The 24507-nt window shown below is 48.8% G+C and overlaps 1 protein-coding gene across 4 annotated transcripts in view; it reads right to left on the reverse strand.

Moving 5' to 3' along the window:
• The window catches only part of RFX7 (regulatory factor X7), a 494781-nt gene that overhangs the window by 115606 nt on the left and 354668 nt on the right, over positions 1-24507 (reverse strand). For all 4 annotated transcript variants that reach the window (XM_086958347.1, XM_086958345.1, XM_086958346.1 and 1 more), the window contains exon 7: positions 12024-12231. In XM_086958347.1, the coding sequence (XP_086814473.1) occupies positions 12024-12231 (208 nt within the window). The remainder of the gene's footprint in view (positions 1-12023; positions 12232-24507) is intronic.

The raw sequence follows: 24507 nt of genomic DNA on the forward strand, positions 1-24507 counted from the left end.
CTTTAAATATGTCTGGCGCATGTTTTAGTACCCCTTTTAACATAGTAAGTGTACGTACGCTTATTTCTGAAGTTCGAAAGGTGTCAAATAGGATGTCCTCTTCTATTGGGTCGGTGTGTCTACATTAGGATATTTAGCTGCTCTATCCACTAGTTGGTTAAAGACAATGGTGTTGTCAGTAGGCAACGGCTTTGTAGGATATGTAGAGGTGTCAGGATGGGTTGTATGTGTCATAAGGATAATTTTGGTCATCCCATGTGTTATCTTGTATATGCTGATCCTCAGGTTCTACAAAGTTATCTTGAGGATCTTCCCCTATGTTTTCTGTCTCATCATAATTTGAGGGCGAGTAAGGTACATAAGGCATGTTAGGAAAGAAAGGAGGAGGAGTGAAAGGCCTTGAAGGAGCTGTTGCAAAGTCTTTCTTCTTTGGAGTAACAGGGGAAGAAGTGTCAGTGTCCAAAGGTCTCTTCTTCCTGTGGTAAACTGTTACCCGTGCTGTTTTTTTTATGAGTCTTTGGCTCGAGGGCCTTCGGCTGTGGAGCTTCTTTCGGCTCGACTGCTGTTTTCGGGTCGGTGACCTTTTTAGAGTCGGCGACTCCCTTTTGTTCTACGTGTTTTGTTGGCTTTACTGCCTTTTTTGGTTTGGCAACCTTCTTTGGTTCGACGACCTTTTTTGGATCGACCGTGTTTTTCGGCTCGATCACCTTTTTCGGATCGACTGGTGTTTTCGGTTCGATACCTTTTTTCGGGACGACTGGTGTTTTCGGTTCGATACCTTTTTTCGGGACGAGTGGTGTTTTCGGTTCGATAACCTTTGGATCGACCGTTTTTTTCGTCGACTCAGCTGCCTTCTTCGGGTCGACAGGAATTTTAGTGTGACCTGTTTTTTGGGTCGACTGCCTTTTTCGGGTCGACTATTCTTTGGGGATCAACAACCCTATTTGTTTTGACGCTCTTTTTTGTATGTAAATTGATAATTGATACAAGCACCTTGAGACCCGCAAGGGTCTCAAGGCACTTGTACGAATACCGCTGTGGAACCCATCCTGGCTTTTCCCTGTGAGGCATCCACTCCTTGGAACCCCCAAGGTGGAGGCCAGGCATCCTTAGCGTTGTGGGGGCCGTTGTGGAGATTAAGCAAGCTATTGCCCAGAGTTGCAGAGTGGGACTCCATGATTGGAATAGGCACCGAGGTGAGAATTATCAGGTCCGTGGAATTTTGAGCCCAAGACCCGCCGAGGCGGGGAATTGAACCCTGGTCCCGGGCTAGATCTCTGCATCAGGGTCTGCCGCTCTAATCATTAAGCCACACTTCTCCACTCATTGAGCCACACTTCTCGTCGATTTTCTTCGGCTCAACATCCTTTTTCGGTTTGGCTGCCTTTTTGGGAAGAGTGTAGCTCGTTCCCAGGGTATCAGAAGGCTTGGTTTTGGTCTTCGGAGCCGAGCCGTAAGGCGGGGTCTCTGAAGGAGTTTGTCAATCTCGGCTAAGGCCTTTGGGCGATGCTTCGACCGGAGCCTTGCCTTGAGATGGAAGCGGGGTAGGGGGCTTGGTACTCACGGTTTTCCCCGGTGTGATCTGGTCATCTAAGTCCGACTGGTCCTCTATGGTGACGATTTCTAGGTCTGAGTCCGCCGCTTCTGGGAGGTCATGTTAGTCTTCGAAAATGTTCTCCGATTCCGGTGCCTGCCGCTGCATCTCTTGTCTAGCAGCCCTTCGGTTCCGGATAGTCTTCTTCGACCGGAAGTGAGCACAAGCTGGACAGTTTTCCTCATTGTGCTCGGGAGAGAGGCACTTGTTGCATACTGTATGTTTATCAGTATGTGGGAACTTGGAGTGACATTGTGGGCACCTTTTAAACTGGGTCCTTTCCATCAGCAGCAGGCTCATATGGCACCGAAAAGGCCCAACGGCTCGCGTCGACGACCGGATCGAGATGGAAAGTGTTATCGAATAGAGGCTTACCGAACGAGAACAATACCGTCAAGGAAGAAGGCCTTTTGGCCTTAGAAAGTTCAAAAAAGTTTCGGTTCCGAAGTTGGAGTTGAGGAATAGCATCCGAACCCAATGGCGGAAAAAAACAATCTGAACATGGAGAAGATGCCCATGCGCACTGTAGTCCAGGGGAGGACTTACCTATCTTGTGATACTTCGAAGACTCTTCCAGGACAACAAAGTGCAAACATCCGGACCCAACACTAGGCGGCGATCTATGCTACAATATGAATTCAGCAGCCCACATGCCTCGAACCATCCCTTCTGTTTATTCTGTGTAACACTCTGAGACTAAGTGAGCACGAGTGACTGAGCGAAAAGTAGTACACAGTTTCCACGGTCCTGAGGGATCAGGGTTGTCAAGTTCGAAAGCTGGCAAGAACTATTCTCTCCTTGGTAAGAGGAGGAGTTTCTATCGCCACTGTGAGCTAGTTGGTACACAGGCCAAGATACCCGGTGGGGGTGTTTAGAATTAGTCTGACACCAATCCTGCAGTGTATGTTGTCTAAACGTGCAGATCCTATATAGGAACTACACAACACAATCTGGGGCAACTGGTGGGAGTATTACCGAGTTGAGGAAGTTTGGTAATGTTGCATTGGTGGGAAATGTGATGTCTTGGAACATGCTTTCTACTACTGCAGTAGACACGAAATGTATTGTTTTAATGGTAGTGAATAAACAAAACTGAAAAGAAAAGTGAAAGCGTAAGAGTTTCTCTACATTGCGGATGACGAGCTTCACCAATGTAATGGTTTAATTCCAGGAGTAGGGAGTGGTAAAATATCTCTATGTGGTGACATGTGCTGTGTGTCCTAATACTGCCCACATTCACACAGTTGTGTGACATGCTTCATCATAGGGCCGCTTCAAAATGCCCCCGCGCAGCCAGCACCTGGGGAGGAGCACTAGGGTAGGGATAGACAAAACACGTTTTTAACCACATCGCTGCTGCACATTTTCCCCTCCGGTGCTGAAGAATTCAGATTTACCTTATTTCATGACGAGCTCAGCTCGTCATCAGCACAGCTCCACTGTGCCTCATGACGAGCTGAGCTCGTCATGAGCATGGAAAGGGTTAATCCTGGCTGGAGGGTCCAGGAATAAATTGTATGCACAGCGATACTTCCGAGCTAGTTTTAACTTATACTGCACTTTCACTTCTGGTGATCCCAGTCACTTTAGACATTAATTGTTTCTCTTATGTGTTGTGTTTTGTCTTCCCCTACCCTACAGTTCCACCCTAGGCGTTGGCTGCACGGGGGTGTTTTGAAGCGTCCGTATGAAGAAGCACGTCACACAACTGTGTGAGTGAGGGCAGTATTAGGACACACAGCACGTGCCACCACATATAGAGATATTTTTACCAATCCCTACTCCTTTTGGTGTATTAAAGTGTTTCTTGGGGGTCCGGAGTAGGGGAGTCCATTACCCTCACCCCTCCTTTTCTGTGTGAATAGTGGTTTAAATAGTTTCCAGAATAATAAAAATGGATACAATTATATAAATGAAAGGTGAAAGAAGATTGTGCTGCCTTAAGTTCACCAAGATGGCATATTACTGACCTAAGATGGATCGCAAATTGTTAAAGCCCTCTGGCCTCACCTCGAGGAATTTACTGCCACTAAACCATCTACAGATTATCCTTTTGTAGAGGATTCGGGTGCCCAGTCTCATACCAGACAATTTAAACTGCAGAGGGTGATCATTCTATGGTGGTGCTAATCTTAGGTTTGGCTTAGTAATACACAAACCTTTGCCAAGGTTACAATATATTGTATTGAGTGCTGCACTATAATGGATTAAATGATTTTTTTAATGTTATCTCTCTTGAGTTCTAGAGAATAAAACAAAGCACTCAACACACTGGAAAGTACTAAAACATCATGGCTTTACAGAAGAATCAGAAAGTGCATCGCAGATGTTTAATTTTTGTGTGTTATTTTTTGGGATAATCTAATAAGTTTATTTGATCAAATTTGAATGTGTAACTGCTAATATTATAGTCTCTTTATGGGTATCTCGTTAAAAATATTTAATAGGCTGTTATTCCAAATAAAGTTGAAATGTCAACCATCAAACAAAATGGAACATCATTCCAGTTCTTAAAGCACAAGTTACCACTTGTGTAATTATATATCTGCAAGAGACATTAGTTAGTGATAGATTCCTTACCTCAGAATATCCCCAGGCGTCAGACTGGATCTGGAAAGTTTTTGCTTAACAGTACCCCTGGCCGTTGGTAGGTGGCGTCCTGCGGCTCTGCGTTCGTCACTGGCGTCATCAACGCCGAGATGACGTCACGGAAGGTACTTAGGCGCCACCCATGCGCTCTGATATCAGTTCTGTAAATGACTATCCGCGCCAGAAACGCAAAGCCATGCAAGATACTGACCATTTGTGCAGAAAACTAGGGCCCTAAAAGAGGATGACCTTAACCCTAGTAATTAGGTCGCAGAACTGGGAGGACGGGTGGGGCGGTAAGGAATCTATCACTAACTAATGTCTCTTACAGATATATCGTTACACAAGTAGTAACTTGTGCATCTGAAAGAGACACATTAGTGATAGATTCCTTACCTTAGAATAGCTACCCCAGCAATACCTAACCGGGTGGTGGGTCTGCGAACAAGATTACACCAGAAAGTCAGGGAGCACAGAAATACCAAAGAAGCCGTCTCTCCGGACCGGACTGTGACGGCAGTAGTGCTTGGTAAACATGTGCAGCGAGGCCCCGTAGCTGCCTGACAAATGTCCTGCAAGGGAACGCCGCGTCCCAAGGCAGTAGAGGCTGCAGTTGCCCTGGTTGAATGGGCACACAGCCCCACGGGAGGCTCCTTCTTTGCCAAGGTGTAACATGCTTCGATGCACAGAACGACCCACTGGGAGATGGTCCGTTTGTGAACGGCCCGACATTTTTGGGCGCCCACGTAGCCAACAAAGAGCTGATCATCCACCCGGAACTGCTGTATACGCTGCAGATAGAATCCGAGCGCACGTTTTAAGTTCAGACGGTGGAGCCTCTCCTCTTCCCTGGAAGGATGCGGAGGCGGAAAGAAGGTGGGCAAAGTGATGGTCTGCCCGATGTGGAAGGGCCGGATGACCTTTGGCAAAAAAAAGGACGGGTCCTTAAAACCACTTTGTCCGGATGAATTGATAGGAAAGGAGGTTCGGAAAAAAGAGCCTGGAGCTCACTCACTCTTCTGGCAGAGGTGATAGCTGCCAGGAAAATCGTCTTTAAAGTGAGAAGACGTAAGGGACAGTTATGTAGGGGCACAAAGCGAGCACAAACCAAAAAAGTCAAAACAAGATTCAAGTCCCACTGGGGTATTATGAAAGGCATGGGAGGAAACGTATGTGTGTAATGCCTTTGAGGAAACGGTTAACAACCGGGGACTTCAAAAGAGAAGGCTGATCTGGAAGCCGTAGAAAGGCGAAAATGGCCGAAAGATAACCTTTGATAGTGCCCAGAGCAGAGCCCTGCTGTGCCAAAGATAGAAGGAACAGAAGACCTCAGAAAGAGGGGCTGAAAGGGGATCCACAGGCTTTGCGGTGCACCATGTCACAAACCTGTGTATACCGTTTTGGTGGAGGGACGCCTGGCTGCCAGAATGACATTTCAGACTTCGGGAGGAAGATAGAAAGGTGTCAACTGTCGCAGCTCAATCTTCATGCATGGAGGTGAGGTGGAGGCTGGGACAGAAGATCCTCCCGAAGAGGCAGACGGATCGGGGGATCGATGCTCATACTGAGTTGCTCGGGATACCATACTCTTTGAGCTCAGTCCGGAGTCACAAGAATGACTTGAGCCCGGTCACACCTGATCTTCTTCAGCAATCTGGGCAGAAGTGGAATAGGCGGAAAGGCGTACAACAGAACGCAACTCCACTCGCGACGAAAAGAGTCTCAGAGCGAGTGCCACCTTGGAAATTCCAACACACAGAACTGATGACATTGCGCGTTCTCTTTGGGGTGCAGAAAGAGACCTTGCGCCACGTCCAACTGCAGACGCCATTCGTGATCCATCATGCACCGGCGGCTGAGTTCGTCTGCCTGGCATTCAGAGAATCTGCCAGGTGTTGAACCACCAAGGTGATGCCTTGATATTCCAGCCATGTCCAGAGGCGTAGAGCCTCTTGTCAAAGGGTCCAGGACCCCACCCCGCCCTGCTTGTTGCAATACCACATGGTGGTGGCGTTGTCCGTGAACACCTGCACTACACTTTCTCGGACAGACTGAAGGAATGCCTTCAGTGTAAGTCGGATCGCCCGCAGCTCCAGGAGGTTGATATGGAGCCGGGACTTCGCCGGAGACCAGAGGCCTCTATCCCCGCTCTCCCAAGGGGCCTCCCCACCTCAGGAGGGACGCGTCCATCACCACTGTGTGCTCCGATTGGGGAAGGGAGGGGGATCTGCCATTGACCCAGTCGCGATTTGTGAGCCACCACTGCAATTGGTGAGCAGTGCCCACCGAGACCTGGACAAAATTGGACAGGCCGCCATGATGCCCACTGGAACTTCAGGTCCCACTGCAGTGCGCGCACATGCCATCTGGCATGTGGCACCAGCAGGATGCAGGAGGCCATCAGGTCCAGAAGCCGGAGGGTCATTCTGACCTAAACCTGGGATAGAGGTTGAAAGAGAGGTTGAAAGAGCGGAATCATAGCCTGAATATCCCGGACTCGCTGCTCGGGAGGATAAACCCGAAACAGCGTTGAATCCAGAACCGCTCCGATGAAGGGGAGCTTCTGAGAGGGACTCAGGTGCTACTTTGGCATGTTGACAAAGAACCCCAGCAAATGCCGTAGTCTGGCGGTGGCTGACGACTGCTGGGGCGAGCCCACCTTCAACAGCCAGTTGTCGAGGTAGGGGAAGACTGACAACCCTGACCTGCGCAGATGAGCCGCGATCACCGCCATCAACTTCGTGAACACCCGAGGGGCACTGGTGAGATCGAAGGGGAGCACGGCAAACTGAAAATGCTCCTGTACTACTGTGAACCGCAGTTAGCGCCGGTGGGCCGGCAGGACAGGAATGTGAAAATAAGCGTCCTTCAAGTCCAATGCTACCATCCAGTCTCCGGGGTCCAGGGCAGCCAGGACCAGAGTCAGCATCTTGAACTTCTCCTTCCAGAGGAAGCGATTGACGTCCTGCAGGTCCAAGATGCGGCACAGGCCCCCCTTGTCCTTCTTGGGGACCAGAAAGTAGTGGGAATAACAACCACTCCCTACTTCCGGACCGGGAACGCGTTCGATGGCCCCCTTGACCAGGAGGGCTGTGACTTCCTGACGGAGAAGAGACAAATAATCCCCCGACAAGCGGTGGCACTGAGGTAGCAAGACTGGAGGGGAGGACTGAAAGGGAAGGGAGTAACCCTGGCAGATTATCTGCAGCACCCATTTATCCGATGTAATTTCTCGCTTGTGGTGGAGGTGGGGGTGGACCCTGCCGCCCACCGGCGTGGGGTGCTCCCTGAAACTCGGATTAGGACGGCTTAGAGGCGGAAGCAGTGGGGTAGAGGTGGACTGACCCGCACGCTGGTTTCCAGACCTGCACCTGCGGAAGCCACGGCGAGGCTGGTTCTGCACAGGCTAGCCGGCGGAGCGCGCCTGGGTTCCCCGGCCCTGGCCATGAAAGGAACGAAACCCAGGAGTGGCAGGGTTCTTTGTAGAAAGACCCAAGGACTTGGCCGTGGCCCATGAGTCCTTTAAGCGCTCCAATGCACTGTCTGCCTTATCGCCAAAGAGGCGGGAGTCATCGAAGGGAATGTCCATGAGCGAGCCCTGGACATCGGGCGAGAATCCAGTTGAACGCAACCAGGCGTGGCGCCGCAACGCCACAGTCGTAGAAATTGCCCTGCCCAACGAATCAGCGGTGTCCAAACCACACCTGATGGAAAACTTAGCCACATCCTTACATTCAGTAATCGCTTGGGAAAGGACAGCCTGGACCTCCTCAGAACATGGAGGCAAGACCTGAGCCACAGAATCCCACATGGCTTGGGAGTAATGACCCAACAAGCAGGCAGTGTTAACCGACCGCAGCCCTAAGCTGGCCGAGGAGAAACAACCTCTTGCCAAACTGGTCCAGCTGTTTAGGGTCCTTATCTGGCAGAGCCGTGGGAAAGGCCCTCTGCGACGTCAAGGCCTGAATGACCAGGCTCTCCGGCGTAGGGTGAGTGGTCAGGAAAGCGGGATTACCAGGACCTGGGCGATGGAGACGTTTTTATCCACTGGTGCCCCTTGGTCGGCCGCAACCAAGTGCCCAAAAGGACCTCGTTAACGGCCTCATTGAACGGGAGCAGTGGCTCCGACGATGCAGATGCCGTCTGGAGAACCTCCGTAAGGAGGTTGGTCTTGAGGTCTACCGTAGGGAGGCCGAGATTAAGAGCCTCCACAGCCAGACGCAGCACCCTCCTCCATAGTAGGTGGGGAGAGCCAAACCCCGGGTCAGAAGAAACAAGTTTGCCCGCGTCTTCCAGGTCGTCCACCCAATCTTGCTCGGAGTCACATTGCGGGCAAGGGGCGTCCTGGGACCCTTCCCAGTCGTTGTCAACCTCCGGCGTGGAGGAAGCCGGTCGCGATGGCGGGGCCAGTTGCGGGGGTAGAGCTGAAGCCAGAAAAGGGTCGAATGGCGTCGGGAACGGCGATGAAAAACGGCCGGGCCGGAGCCGCATCCCAATTTGGGTCCTAGGCCGGAACAAAACGGTCCGGGAAGCGGGGCCAGGTGGGATAAATGGCACCCAGTGCGGAGCCGGGGGTGGATATGAGGGCGGTGCTGGTGGCGCTGCACCTCGTGTTGCCGGAGCCAGCGGCGTAAGATCCTGTGGCGCTGGAGCTGGTGGCAGAGCCGCCGGGCCAGCAGGATCAGGACACGGGACCGCGGGCCCGAAGGCGCACCGTTGGAGCCCGGGGCCTAAAAAGGCAGACCATGGCAGCAAGAAACTCTTGCATCTGTTCGGGAGTCGCAGACGGACCCGGGTATAGTGGGTAGACCGCAGGACTCCCTGGCTCCAGAAGAGCCGCAGGGGCGGAGCCCCGGTCCCCCTTGTCCGCCTCCGGGGAGCGAAGGGCAGTCTTCGGAGAGCGAACACGCTTCTTCAGCTTCTTTTTATGGCGTTGCTTATCGGAATCCGAAGGCAAAGACTTGGAGCCCTAGGAGCGACTGCTCCGGTCCCGCAAGCGATCCCGGGAACGGCCCCTAGACCTGGAGCGGCGGTGAGAGAAATTCCGGACCTCCAGCAATTTCCGGACCCGCTCCTGCAAGGCCTTGGGGCTATGGCACGACAGTCTTGTGAGTCCCGGGAGTCGTGGTCGGTCTCCAGGCAGTAGAGGCACACATCGTGAGGGTCCACCACCGACTTGTTCTGGCGGCATGACCCGCAAGACTTGAAGCCGGGCATCCCAACGTGCACCAGGAGCAAAGAGGGGAGACAAAAGTCTCAAAAAAGTAGTCAAAAAGTGACTAAGGTATGTGCTCAATCCGGATCTGCGCTTTCTGGAGCAGAAAAATAAAGAACTGACGTCAGCACGCATGGGTGGCGCCTAAGTACCCTCCGCGAAGTCATCTCGGAGCGGACGACGCCAGTGGCATGGCATGGCTCCTTACTAGATATGAAAGCTCAAGGATGTTGTGAGAAACTGAAAAGTAGTGAATCAAGACGGATAATAGTAACTATGCCAAGCAATATTGATTTTATTTCTTTAAAGCTCAAGGCACAAGAAGCCGAGACAGCAAGCATGAAACAGGCAAAAAAGATGGTACCGTGCAGGAAGCCAAGCGAGAAATAGGAGTTTAGCCTGGGAGCTGGGTAATCAGTGTGGCTCGTAAAAATGTATTAAGATGCAGATGATATCTGTTGTTTAATCAAAGCACGACGCATCAATCTACAACTGAATACTATGGGTGTAGATTAGGAGTTGACTAGGACTTGAGCACAATTGACAATTACACTGAGAGAACTGAGTGATATAGGAAAATGCTTCCAATGCATCCCAAATGCCTCCAACACAAACTGCTACAACAATCCAACATTTGATAAACTCGTAAGTGCACTGTCCCTCAACCCAGGGGTTAGGTAATACTGTGACAATTTCATAGAGTATATGTTCTAGTGGTACCCAGGGTGGCCTTCCCTACTAATGTACATAACACTATATACAGATCAATAAGCCAAAAGATCAGATTAAACTCAGTAACTTGGGAATCTTGCCCAGAATGGGCTGTGCACACTGCTGAATCCTCTGCAATAGAATTTGTCACCTTTTCATTAGCAACCAACTACAAGAGAAAAGATCACAGTCGGCATAACCAATTCTCAGCCTAGGCTAGTGCTGTTAGGTAGATGTACTTTCCGTCTGATGCATCTAAGGAAAGACGCAATGCAGAGATGGGCTCTTAGTGTTATAGGACTCAGCGGTACGATCTATATATATAAAAATGAAAGTATGTCTGTTTGTCCTTTATGCAATTCTACACCATTCAACCTATCGGCATGAAACTTTGGGAAGTTGTTGAGTTGTTGAGTAATCTCCCGCAAAGGTTTCTGGCAAAAAAAAAAAGAAAAAAAAATGTGTTGAATATCGGCCCCCCGGCACCCCAGGGCCCTCATAATCTTTCCAATAATGAACGTTTACAGTTTACGGTGCGACTCGCTTTTGCAATGACCATCAACAAAGCACAAGGACAATCGCTGCAAGTGTGTGAACTAGATTTGGAGAATTCGTGCTTCTCACATGGACAACTGTATGTGGCCAGCTCACGCGTCGGAAAACCTTCTGATTTATTTGTGTACGCAACAGACGGAAAAACAAACAATACTGTGAATCCACAAGCACTCGAATAAATAAGCAGAATTAAAACAACAGTTTAAAATGTTTTCCATATTAAAATGAATAAGTTTCAATAAAAATGACACAATGTAAATTGAATGTTATCATAACAAGTTTCCTTAAATTTCCTTTCTTCTTAGATTGCAGTAACGCGCGACGGGTAAGCTAGTACTGTAATAAAGTAATGCATGCAATTATCCATTTACGTCATGTGAAGTGAGCACCAGACCTAGATCACTGCTGGTCAACTTCCTCAAATTCTCTTTGTGGCACAAAGCAGAACAAACCTGTTAAAATTGGCGATCATGTTTGGACTTGGAAAGCGCACTGGACAATTTGGCTGTTAAAAGTTTGTGGAGTTTCAATCCTTCTTCAGAAAGCAGCTAATCTGAAAACAGCCTGAGATGTGACGTCTGTGTCTGTAGGACTGTTTCTGAAGCAAATGAATAGCAACACCCTCCAAAACAGAACCAAAGAGAACTTGAATTCATGTTCGGACATTAGGGATGCAAAACGACTGAGTCAGCAATTACTGAGCTGTTGCAAATCATTCAAGAAAGCCTGTACTCATGTTTGCCACTAGTGAGTGATTCTTCTGGACACATACAGGGAATAAGGCGGCTCTGTTAGGGCAGGGAAGTAGGGTTAATGCCGCATGTAATCTAAAAGGGGCGCAAATTGTCTTTTTTATTAAACTATTTGGAAAGTTCTATAACACATGTCATTTAAGCTTAAGATACTACCAGGAGAGTAAATGCCAGTGGGATCTACCATCCTCGAGATTTCTACAGTTAGGTCTGATATTTCATGCCCACAGATGAGACGTTGTACAAGTCAAGTATTAGCCAAAAACAGCAAGTAACCAGAAAACAGAATTTAGAAGCGCAAGGATGACTAAAAGATATATAAAAGGTATACAGAATGAAATGAAAAGAGCCTTGGGACACCTGCCTTGACACTGAAGTGCGTTTCTTGTCAAGCGTATGTGCACATGATTAGGGAAAAATAACACAGCTTACTTAATAAACATTACACATAGGGTCAGGGCTCATCAAATTGTTTCTTTCAAAGTAACACTAACTTTTTTTGTTTTAAACACAAACAACTGTTTAATTGTAGAAAGAAACATGAATAACATATAGGAAATGGCATATACACCAGCGGTAGCTTAGCTGACTAATAACGAAGGATTACCTCCTGAAACCCCAGACATCACCGTAAGTGCTGCCATCGATTTTGTACCAATGTAATGGCTTTTCACAAGGTATCGGCCTAATTCCAAAACAGAATCAAACTGTTGGCTTAAAACTTTCTGGGCCCATTCGCACACAAGTCGGCAGGCAGCAGAAACAACTTCCTCGTCGGCACTCTGAAGATGTGCTGAAGGCTCCATGCCATCCAACTGAAAGAGAAGAAAATACCTGCTCAGATGACAAAAGAAGCAACGCATGAGTACCAAAAACATTTTTTTTTGAGTGATTTACTTTGTTTAATAGTTTAGACACCAATCAGTAGGATATAAAACTAACAATTGCAGTGCAATTAATTCCCAAAGATACAATCCTGTGTTCTGGCATGGTGGGGGCTACAACCAATTAAATTTCAGCCACCGACACTTATCCAAATACAATTTGCAGGAGATGGCGAATGGGTCTGTTGAAATTAGAACTTCTACTATAAAAGCTTTAGCCCTCTGTTGCTTCCCAGCATAAAGTTCATAGCCATGACTTTAGAATGTATATTTCAATCAATATCTTAAAACATACTTTTCTTTTTCTGACACGTTAGATGTCATTAACCAATTCAAACGGGTTACCACTTCGGTAAATCCATTCAGGCAATGCAGATACAGGTTGAGTTGCAAATAGACAGCCACTGGGCCTTCCAACTAACTCCGACATCTCTGTGGTAAGAAAAGCACTTGTTACAGCCGGTTATATCATGGTCCTCAAAAGGATTCAAATTGTGCAAATTGTCCCACCACAGGTAAAGAAAATTTTCAGCAATTAACTTGAACCATGGAGTGATCTGGACTTCACCATATTTTTCTTTTTCAAATAGCTCCTGGAGCTCTTCCTTTGTCACATAGCAGTGGCTCTTTATTTTGTTGGGATCAGGATATAGTGTTACATTTTTTTGAACAAACAGTATATAATCTATTTCATGTTCACCCCAAATACCACCGACTGCGCCTTATAGTGAATTTTCGTCAGGTAGTGAAGTTCTTCAGGTGTCACCAGTTCCATAGGTATTCCCTATTCTGCTTTCAAACGCCGCTGTGCTGCACGTCTGACCCCTATGGTTTTCCTGTTTAACACTGAAAATAAACTATTGCTGCAACAAAGGTTGTTTCGCCAATACCTGTTGCAGTCACCCACTACATAATCCAGAAGAGTTGGAGGTGCCCAGTGCCAAAAAAGAATCTTCATTTAACAAAATGTGCGTTTCAGAAAACTACTCAGAGTGCCTGTGATCGTCCACAGGATCATTCAAGTGTACTACACAGACCTGGGAAGAGTTGCTTGTGAGTGCACACTGTTTACCATCAAAGTTTGGGTCGCTGTTTGGTGGTTTTGGTGCGCAAGCAGGATATGATACCTTAAGCTTGGGATCACCTAGGCGAATAGTAAACCACAAATCAATTTCGATCTGGGTCTCCTGGTGCACAGCGAGTTATACACAATGGTACGTTCATCTATTAATCATCCATTTCTAACAACAGGTTAATCACAAAGAAGTAGGCATGTTAGTAAATCATGTAATCTTTACTTTTTTTATTCATTTATCATCGGGTGGATTTCTTTATATCCCAAAAGTTGCTCTTTTCCCCCAATACATGTCTGGGTTGACCCATCATTAGGGGGCTTAGGTTAGTTAAAGTAAAAGCAGTTCTTTGGATGAGGGCGATTGCCGCTGGGCAGGGCAGTTATAGGCACATAAGTCTGGAAATCCAGAATTTTATGAAACTATTTAGGTTATGTTTCTCATGCTGTGTAGGTTTTCCAAAACATTCTATATCATCTGCTGCTAATTATGAAATTTATAATCTGTTTAAAAACTCTTCCACTTTTTTCTGGGCCCAATGTCATTATTTGGATAAATTTCTAAGCAGAAATACGTAACACTTGATTTACGGACTACAAAAAAGTATAAACTTGCTATTGAACAATTTCATGCCTTACACAGTCCTACGTCTCTCTAGCTGTCTCCAGCTGCAAGGCAACAGTTTTTTAAAAATCTATCCTACTGCACAAAGCAACTATCTTTTTGGGGAAGAAATATTACTGAGCCTTGTTGTGATAAATTATATCTAGCTTTAGGTTTGTTTTGTAAGCTATGAGAGTGCGGCTTGCATATTGACTTCTATTATTTGAGAAGGGTCTGTAGAGAAAAATAATGTGCATTTTTCTTATTCTTTGCACAGGATTTTGCTACTAACTTTACTTTATATGTTCATATCATATTAATAACGTACAACGTGGTAACTCGGGATAACATGGTCTATGTTCAACCACTTGAAAGGAGTCTTTTCTGCTTTTTTGTTAAATATTATGAGGAGCCTTTACTCTTATTGCAGATAGTAGATTGCAACAGAGGAGTCTTAAACAAGAACTCTCTAAATTACTAGCTATAGAGAACCTGAGTTGACCTAAGTAATAAGTATAACCATTTTATGACAGGTTGATGAGCCACCAAAGGTCATTTGTCAAGGAATACCCATTCGACTCAAATTACTGAGATGACAAGTGATCCAAAGCCGAATTAAATTCCCCAGCAATGCATCTAGTATTAATCTCACAATCTCACAAACCACTTCGCTTTTATGTATGTGATGTTTGTATGGGCAGTGGAGCACAAAAACAAAAGATGGTAGCTGGTTTGTGGACTCTTATTGCATCAGGATGAAGTGTTCTTTATAGATGTGCAACTTCAAATCTTAACTGAATATGAGCAGGGTTGGGGCAGTCCTGATGGATATAGGGAAGTTGTTACAGTATGTATGTTACAACTTCCCCATACATTCTCAACATTTGTAATAACCCCAAAAACCTTTTTAAAGGCAAGCTTTGCTTCTTTATTTAGAAGAGAAAAACACATCTGTAATAAAAACAGAGAAAATGTCCTAAAATGTTAACCAAACAGACATCATGGCTACAATATGAATTCTAACAAATCACTGATGCTCTGCAGCTAAACATACCATAATTCCACCCTATTTACTGAGCCGACATTCATAGGTCACCAATAACACCAATGACATCAACGACCCAACGCAGGATATAATTGAATTAAATGCACGCTACTGGCGTTGGTTGAAAGTTATAACTCATTCTGAACCCAACGCTAAATCTTTGTTTTAGCCTTACGAGGTGAATACATTTGATACCATTACACTGGCAAGTAGTAGGATAAAGTTACCTTTATGCTGGCTCTGTTACTTAAGTTCATGTGCTGTTTGTCAAACTTGTGGGTATTTTACAACTTACTGGTGGAACTATTGACACAGATTAACTCAGACTTTGCAGGCCCACGTGCACTTCATGTACGGTAGGACCTTTCCTGCCCATATACATGAACTCACTAGTTCACTTCTTGGCCAATCAGTGTGTTCTTTTTTTTTTATCAGTGCTGAGGAGTCAGCGAGAAGGTGTGATAATGAGAAGGAGATTAACAGCCAGATTCATGAAGCTGAATTGCGCTCGCAAAGGGCCAGATTCTGAGAATCTGGCCCTTTGCGAACGCAATTTTTGCATTTGGGATTCATCATCCCAAATGCAAAAATCGGTAAATGCGATTTCGCTAAATTGCGAGGAATTACATTTAAGGAATCTCATTTGAGATTCCTTAAATACAATTCATTAACCATTTATAAATTGCGAATTCACAATTTCGGGCCGCTATTTACCACGAGGTCAAACCTCGTGGTAAATAGCGAAAACTTAGAAAAATGCTTTTAAATGCATTTTTCTAAGTTGCATGTTGCACACACACATGTCCTTTGGACATGTGTGTGCGCAACACCAATGTGGATTACATTTCAGGGGTGCTACAGGGTGTCCTTTGGACACCCCTAGCACCCTTGAAATCGCATCCTTATTTGCGATTAGCAATTTGCTAATCGCAAATAAGGAATGTGTAGGAATCACATTTTATTTTGCGATTCCTACATGAATCCCGTTTTGCGAGTCTGTAATAGCGATTCCTTATGAATCGCTATTAAAGACTCGCAAAACGATCTTTGATGAATCTGGCAGTTAGTTCCAAGATGAAGAGTCAGCACAAAAAAAAGTATCTCGTCACTTAAATTCATAATTGTTTTGAAGGCTAAAACTCTTCTGCATCACCCTGCTCTGTGTTATTTCTCTATCCAGTGGTTGGGTCTCGAACTATCTTCAAAATGTACAAATAAACAATCTTTTATTTAGGGCTTTGAAGGTCGATGGAGACATTGCTCTATGACAATACTGACCACAATGCATAACCACCATCTTTAGATAATTTTTCCTTTCGTAAACCGTGAATCTGTTTTAAACAGGCCCTGGTTTTCTTCTTGCAATACCGTTCTGCCACAGGAAGGTGGGAGAGAAAATGTGAACTTTTTCGAGTTAAGTAACCTATTTTTGCAATATGAAGCTAATTTACATTTCCGTGCTGAGCAATGGTTCTATAGCAGTTTGAGAAGGTGGAGGTTTAGATGCCAGAGAAGTAGCAAACCGTTGATTTAGTACTGTCTGTCCTACTTGAACCTCCTTTCTTCCCAGAATGTCTCCGAAATAACGTTTAGTAAAAATTTAGTAAAGGTATGTACAAAGAAATGGCTAGGTGGATGTAGCACATGCGTTTCGTTGGACACAGCTTAAATGAGTAATGAAGCTCGCTTCTTTTTTGCAAAGTGTGCCTTGGGCATTTGATCTATGCTTGTACCTGCTAATGAGTAAAAATGTGACCATTTTCACATGAGCTAAGACCCCTTTAAAACAACTTTATGACTGCTCTGTGATGACTCCGTTAAAACTATTTTGGCTGATAAACAGGGACTTTGGAATAAAAACAGACTTGCTTTGGAAATTTGACAGACTTTGGAATGAACTTAAGATGTGAATATTTATAAATGTGGATTTTATATTGGTGATGCGGATCGTTATTTCCAATGTTTATGAAGGTTGTCTTTAATGCTACGTGCTTTAAATTTGCCTTATGCATAGAGACAACATTGGTTTGCTGGGAACAGTATTCAAACTCCAAGTCGGGGCTGGTGATCAGCGAGGTGGATACAGGTTTTTACCCCTTCAAAAAGACTGGCATTTGAAAGACTGAAGCCATATTTGTTCATTTAGTCTATGCCACAATAGCAGTTAGATGACACCTTCGTGAAGCGTAATTCAGTTTAGCTTTGAATACATACATACAGTAACATATGACTTGGGAAACCACACAAACACTTATCTCCTCGTGGTCGCCTCCGTCTCTCCACTGTTGTTGCTGACAAATCCTGTAAGAACACAGGCTCCCCTAAGCAAATCACAATGTTGCAATGCAGCGCTGTGATTGGTCTGAGCGCAGTGGTTCGGCGCTCAGATATGGGACAGCGAACCTGTACATGTTCCCCACCAAGATGTGGATTACAGCCTGGTGGGGAACATGCAAGGTGCCAATGACTGATAGGCAGGGCCAAGATGGCCGGCCTAACCGTCATGCGCACTTAAAGTGTGCATGAACCCCTCCTCCCTACACCTGCCTCGCCCCACCCGAACCTAGCCCCCGTAGCGAAGAAAAATAAAATGATCATATCAAGGTTATCATTTTATTATTATGTTTTCATACTCTGAGAGCAGTCAGGCGACGTTCTTCCGCCTTAGCAGAGGAGCCGCCCCTGCTCAGCACTGATTCTGAGCACGAGCATGACAGTAGATTTGCCTTCCCTGCTAGATGTTGTGCACCCATGTAAATATGACAGTGGATAAGACTTCACCGATGTATGTGTTTCGATATAAAACATAATGGCCATATAACTTATTAGTTTTCATACCATTTTCTCCATTTCCAAAATTTTTCACTTCTATGCAGACTTTGTTTTACAGCCGCTCCTGTGGTACAATAACTCAGGCATTTCAGTTTCTCCACCTTTACACCTCAACCTATACTTAAATACATCTGGTGTCCCTTTGATCACGTTTTCCTGTGTATACAATTTTACTGTCTTTTTTTTCCTATAGCTGACCAAATTCGCTTCTTCCAGTCCCTCACTTGTGATCACGGACTTGCCAATCATTCAAATATTGATCTAATTTGCACCCAAGCATGTGGAATGCGGTGAATACATCATACCAATCATGTTCTCAACAAATTAATCACAGCTCGCTTGGTAGTGAGAAAGACTTCATCAAATTGCAAGTAAACGCCAACTAACATCAGTATGTCAACACTATCTTGGCATTGGGGAAATTAATGCACAAGTTACTTACCTTAGGTAACAATATATCTGTAAGAAACAGTAGTTAGTATTAGATTCCTTACCTTAGAATATCCTCAGGCGTCAGACTGGATCCTGAAAATTTTGCGTAGCAGTACTCCTGCGCGTCGGTAGGAGTCGTCTGCGGCTCCGCGTCCGTCATCGGCACCAGGATGACGCTGTCGGAGTACTTAGACGCCGTCCTCGCACGCTGACGTCAGTTCTTATACACAGCTTTTCCGCGCCAGAAACGCAGAGCCATGATAAAAACCCAACACTGGTGCCATGAAACTAGGGCACTCAAAGGGATGACCTTAACCCTAGATATCAGTTCGCAGAACGGGGAAGATGGGTGGGGCAGTAAGGAATCTAATACTAACTACTGTTTCTTAAAGATATATTGTTACCGAAGGTGAGTAACTTGTGCATCTGAAAGAAACAGGTTAGTATTAGATTTCTTACCTTAGAATAGATACCCCACCAATACCAACCCCGGTGGTGGGTCTGCGAACCAATGATCACACCAGAAAGTCCTGGAGAACGGAACGGCCGAAAAAGGCACCCCTCCGGACTTGGCTGTCCAGGCAGTAGTGTCTAGCAAACGTGTGCAGCGAGGCCCATGTAGCTGCCTGACAGATGTCCTGCAAAGGGACTCCCTGACACATGGCAGTAGTAGCCGCCGTGGCCCGAGTGGAATGGGCACACAGCCCCACAGGAGGCTCCTTTTTAGCCAGAGAATAACAAGCCTTAATGCACAAGATGACCCATCAGGAAATGGTCCGTTTGTGCACCGCCCGTCCCTTCTTAGCGCCCACGTAACCAACAAAGAGTTGGTCATCCATCCGGAACTGGCGTGTGCGATCCAGATAGTATGAGAGCGCTCGTTTTGGGTGAAGACGGTGGAGCCTTTCTTCCTCTTTCGAGGGATGCGGAGGCGGAAAGAAGGTGGGCAAGGTGATGGACTGCCCGATGTGGAAGGCTGTGACTACCTTGGGTAGAAAAGAGGGTCGCGCCCGCAACACAACTTTGTCAGGATGGAAAGAAAGGAAAGGAGGTTTAGAAGAAAGAGCCTGGAGCTCACTCACTCTCCTGGCAGAGGTGATGGCAACCAGGAAAGCAGTCTCAAGAGTAAGGAGACGAAGAGGACAGTTATGCAGTGGCTCGAAGGGTAAGTCAGAACAAGGTTCAGGTCCCACTGAGGCATCACGAAAGGAACAGGGGGGGAACATATGAGTGATGCCCTTCAAGAACCTATTTACAACTGGGGACTTGAACAAAGAGGGCTGATCGGGGAGCCTTAAGAAGGCAGAAATGGCAGAGAGGTAGCCCTTGATAATGCCCAGAGAAGAGCCCTGCTGGGCAAGAGAAAGAAGAAAGAGGAGAACCTCAGAAAGGGGGGCAGAGAGTGGGTCCACAACCTTTGCTGTGCACCATGCCACAAATTTGTTCCACCTGCAGACGTATACCGATTTTGTGGAGGGACGCCTGGCTGCCAGATTCACATCACAGACTTCAGGAGGCAAGTCAAATGGCCTCAACTGTAGCCGCTCAATCTCCACGCATGGAGGTGGAGGCTGGACAGGTTCGGGTGGAGGACCGTCCCCTGCTGCTCGACAGAAAGTCCACCTGAAGAGGAAGACGAATCGGGGGATCCACTGACATGCTGAGAAGCTCAGGATACCAGTATCTTCGTGCCCAGTCCGGAGCCACAAGGATGACTTGGGCCCGGTCGCGCCTGATTTTCTTCAGCACTCTGGGCATAAGTGGTACAGGCAGAAAGGCGTACAACAGACTGCAACTCCACTCACGATGAAAAGCATCTCCGAGCGAGCGCCGCCTTGGAAATTCCAACGCGCAGAACTGATGACATTGCGCGTTCTCTTCTGTGGCGAATAGATCTAACCAAGGCTCTCCCCACTGCTGAAAGAGACCTTGTGCCACGTCCGAGTTCAGAACCCATTCGTGATCCATCATGCACCGACGGCTGAGGGCGTCCACCCTGGCGTTCAGGGAACCTGCTAGGTGTTGAACCACCAGGGTCACGCCCTGATGTTCCTGGCATAGGGTCCATGACCCCACCCTGCCCTGTTTGTTGGAGTACCACATGGCGGTGGTGTTGTCCGTGAACAACTGCACTACACTCCCCCGGACAGAGGGGAGGAATGCCTTCAGTGCAAGCCGGATCGCCCGTAGCTCCAGAAGGTTGATATGGAGCCGGGACTCCGCTGGAGACCAAAGGCCTCTGATCTCCGCCTTTCCCATGTGGCCTCCCCCCCCAGCCCTGGAAGGACGCGTCCGTCACAACTACGTGCTCCGATTGGGGTAGGGAGAGGGATCTGACGCTGACCCAATCGCGGTCCATGAGCCACCACTGCAACTGTCTTGCAGTGCCCTCCGAGATCAAGACATGGTCGGACAAGTTGCCCTGATGCTGGGCCCACTGACAGCCCGCATCTCCCACCTGGCGTGATGCACCAGAAGGATGCAGGAGGCCAACAGCCCCAGAAGCCGCTGCGTCAACCTGACCGAGACTCTGGATAACGGCTGAAAGAGCGGAATCAGAGCCTGAATATCCTGAACCCGCTGTTCGGGAGGATAAACACGAAACTGCGCCGAGTCTAGAACCGCTCCGATGAAGAGGAGCTTCTGAGAGGGACACAAGTGCGACTTTGGCACATTGATGGAAAACCCCAGCAGGTGCAGGAGGTCGGCCGTAGTCTGGAGGTGGCTGACGACTGTCTGGGGCGAGCCCGCCTTCAACAACCAGTCGTCGAGATAGGGGAAGACTGACACCCCTAATCTGCGCAGATGAGCTGCGACCACCGCCATCACTTTAGTGAACACCCGAGGGACGCTGGTAAGGCCGAAGGGGAGCACGGTAAATTTAAAGTGCTCGTGGCCTACCGTGAACCGCAGGTAGCGCCGGTGGGCCGGCAGGACGGGGATGTGAAAATATGCGTCCTGCAAGTCCAACGATACCATCCAGTCTTCTGGGTCTAGGGCAGCTAAGACCTGAGACAAAGTCAGCTTCTTGAACTTCTCCTTCCGGAGGAAGCCGTTGACGTTCCGTAGGTCCAAGATAGGGCGTAGATCCCTTTGCCCTTCTTGGGAACCAGAAAGTAGTGGGAGTAACAACCACACCCTACTTCTGGACCAGGAACGCGCTCGATGGCCCCCTAGGCCAAGAGGGCCGTAACTTCCTCTTGCAGAAGTTGCAAGTGATCCCACGACATGCGGTGGTACTGCGGTGGCATGGCTGGAGGGGTCGCCTCGAAGGGGAGGGAGTAGCCCCTTCGGACGATTTGCAGCACCCACCTGTGATGGAGCACCAGTGGAGGAGGTGATGGCGAACCCTGTCCCCCACTGAAAGCTTGGATTAGGAAGGTTGTGAGGTGGATGCTGCAGGGGTGGATGTGGACTGGCCGCGCCGTTGTCCCCTGTAACAACCGCAACGGTAACCATGCCCGCCGCCGCACTGAATGGTAGTCTGCGGCCCGTGGCTGGCAGGACGTGTGGGAGCGCCCCTACTGTGGCCACCAAAGGAGCGCTGGGCAGAAGTTTGCTGACATGGGCCGACAGGCCCAAGGACTTGGCCGTAGCCCTGGAGTCCTTAAAGCGTTCCAGCACACTATCCGCCTTGCCACCGAAGAGGTGGCTGCCATCGAACGGCATGTCCATAACAGTGTTCTGGACATCGGCCGAGAAGTTGGCGAACCTCAGCCAGGCGTGGCGGCGAACCGCCACAGACGTGGAAATCGCTCTTCCCAGCAAGTCCGTGGTATCCAGTCCACATCGTATCGAATACCGTGCTGCGTCTCTTCCCTCCGCGAGGGTTTGAGCGACCTTCACCCAGGCTCCCTCCGGGCACTCAGGCAGCACTTCCATGACCGTATCCCACAGAGAGTGGGTGTAACGGCCCAAGAGGCATGCAGTGTTGACCGACTGCAATCCCAAACTAAGGAAGGAGAACATCTTCTTTGCAAATTGTTCATACCTCTTGGATTCCCGATCTGGTGGTGCAGTCGGGAATGCGGATTGGGAAGTAGAGGCCTGGATAACCAGGCTCTCGGGGTGGGGTGGGTGGACAAGAAACTAGGGTCGCCTGGAGCAGGGCGGTGGCGCCTAACGACGTTCCCAATCTACAGGGCGACCTGTAGCGGGCCTGGACCAGGTGCCCAAAAGGACGTCTGTGAGAGCCTCATTAAACGGCAGTAGAGGCGCTGGGGAGCTTACCTGCGGTTTAAGGACCTCTGTGAGGATGTTAGACCTCACCTTTGCGACGGGGAGCTCAAGAGCCAAGGCCTTGGCCGCCCTAGTCAGCACCACACTATAAGCAGCCCCCTCCTCCGTAGCCACGGTAGGAGGGGAGACAAAACCAGTGTCTGGGGAGGTATCCAGGCCACTGGCTTCACCTAGTTCCTGTGTCCAGGCCTGAAATGACTGGCACTCACGTGCCAGAGGGTCCTCAGACCCCCCCACCCCCAGTCTCCCTCGTCGTCCATGTCCTGAAATTCAGGTGTAAAGGATGAACCCAGATCATCGAAGAATTCCTCTTTGGCCGGCCCCGAATGCGGCGTCGAGCGACGGTGCTCCGATGCCGGATCCGGACCGAGGGGTGGACCAGGGTCAGCGTCGTACGGGGACGACGCCAGGGATGACACCCTAGGGGCTGACGCTGGCGGGATCATACGGTTGACCAGCGGCGACCCGGATCCGGAATCGGTTCCAGCGGTATCTTGCGGTGCCGGGACCGAAGTCGCAGACGGCGCAGGGGCCGAAGCACCCGACGGCGCCGGGAACGAAGCACCCGGCCCGCTTAGGCTCCAAGTCAGGGCCGCTTGACCTGAAGGCGCAGGGGAACCCGAAGGAAGGCTTCGATCTACTCCGGCGTCGCATTCTGCCCAGGGACCGGCGTGTATGGAGCAGGCCGCGACGCCTGCGTCTCCGGCAGAGCTGCGTGGGCGGTGTCACCCGAACCCCCGGCCGCATCGAGCGAGCGTCGGGTGGAGTCAGAAGAGCGATGTAGCCTCTTCGACTTCTTGTGCTTCTTACCTGAGGACTTGGAGCCAGACGAGTGGTGTCGACTCGCCGAGCTGTGATGACTCCGGCCCCGCGACCAGTCCCTCGACCTCCTTCCGGACCAGGACCTCGAACGGCGCGTGGCCGACTGCCGGAGCCCGAGGCGCTTACTGGACTGCTCTCGCCTAGCCTTCGACGTCAAGGGCCGACAGTCGGGGCAAGACTTGTCATCATGGTCAGGCCCCAGGCAAGAAGTTCAATGTAACGGACGTAGAACCCCCATTCCCGGGGAGACTACAGACCCTGACTGTCACAGCCGCACCAACAAGACTGCCGGCTGGTTCACGAACAGACACCAGAGAACCGAGCAGCCCACAAGAACGCCATGCGCCAACATCATCACCTCATCAGAGCTGCCATAAAGACCTCCTTCAAGGACCGCCTTGACAACAAAGCACACAACAGCAAAGAGATCTTCAACATTGTGAAGGAACTCTCTAACCCCAGTACCAGGACCAACGACATCCCACCCTCGCAAGACCTGTGACTCCCTGGCCTCCTTCTTCCACTGCAAAACCACAGATATCCACAACAGCTTCGAGAACCAGGCCTCCACTACAGCCAACACCTCTGACCCTACGGCCTCCACCCACGGCGACCCCCTTCTCACCTGGCCCTACATCAACGACGACGACACCATCAAAACCATGAGCAGCACCATCCACTCCGGCTCCACATCAGACCCGTGCCCCACCACATCTTCAACAAAGTCAGCACCACCATCGCACCCCACCTCTGCAAAGCCATCAACATCTCCCTCGAGATCGCGACCTTCGTGGAGAGCTGGAAGCATGCGGAGATCAATGCCCTGCTCAAGAAGCCCAAAGCAGACCCCAAGGACCTCAAGAACTTCCGGCCCATCTCCATGCTCCCGTTCCCAGCGAAGGTCATCGAGAAAACTGTCAACAAACAGCTGACCCGCCACCTAGTGGAGAACAACATCCTGGACCCGTCCCAGTTTGGTTTCCGCAGCAATCACAGCACCGAAACTGCCCTCATCCCTGCCAACGATTACATCAGAGCCCTGCTGCACAACGGCGAGATCACAGCCCTCATCCTCCTGGACCTATCAGCTGCCTTCGACACTGTCTGCCACAGCACGCTATGCTTCTGCCTCCAGGAATCTGAGGTGAAGCACTGGACTGA

Source organism: Lissotriton vulgaris, chromosome 2_1 (assembly GCF_964263255.1).
Source record: "Lissotriton vulgaris chromosome 2_1, aLisVul1.2, whole genome shotgun sequence".
NCBI lineage: Eukaryota > Metazoa > Chordata > Amphibia > Caudata > Salamandridae > Lissotriton > Lissotriton vulgaris.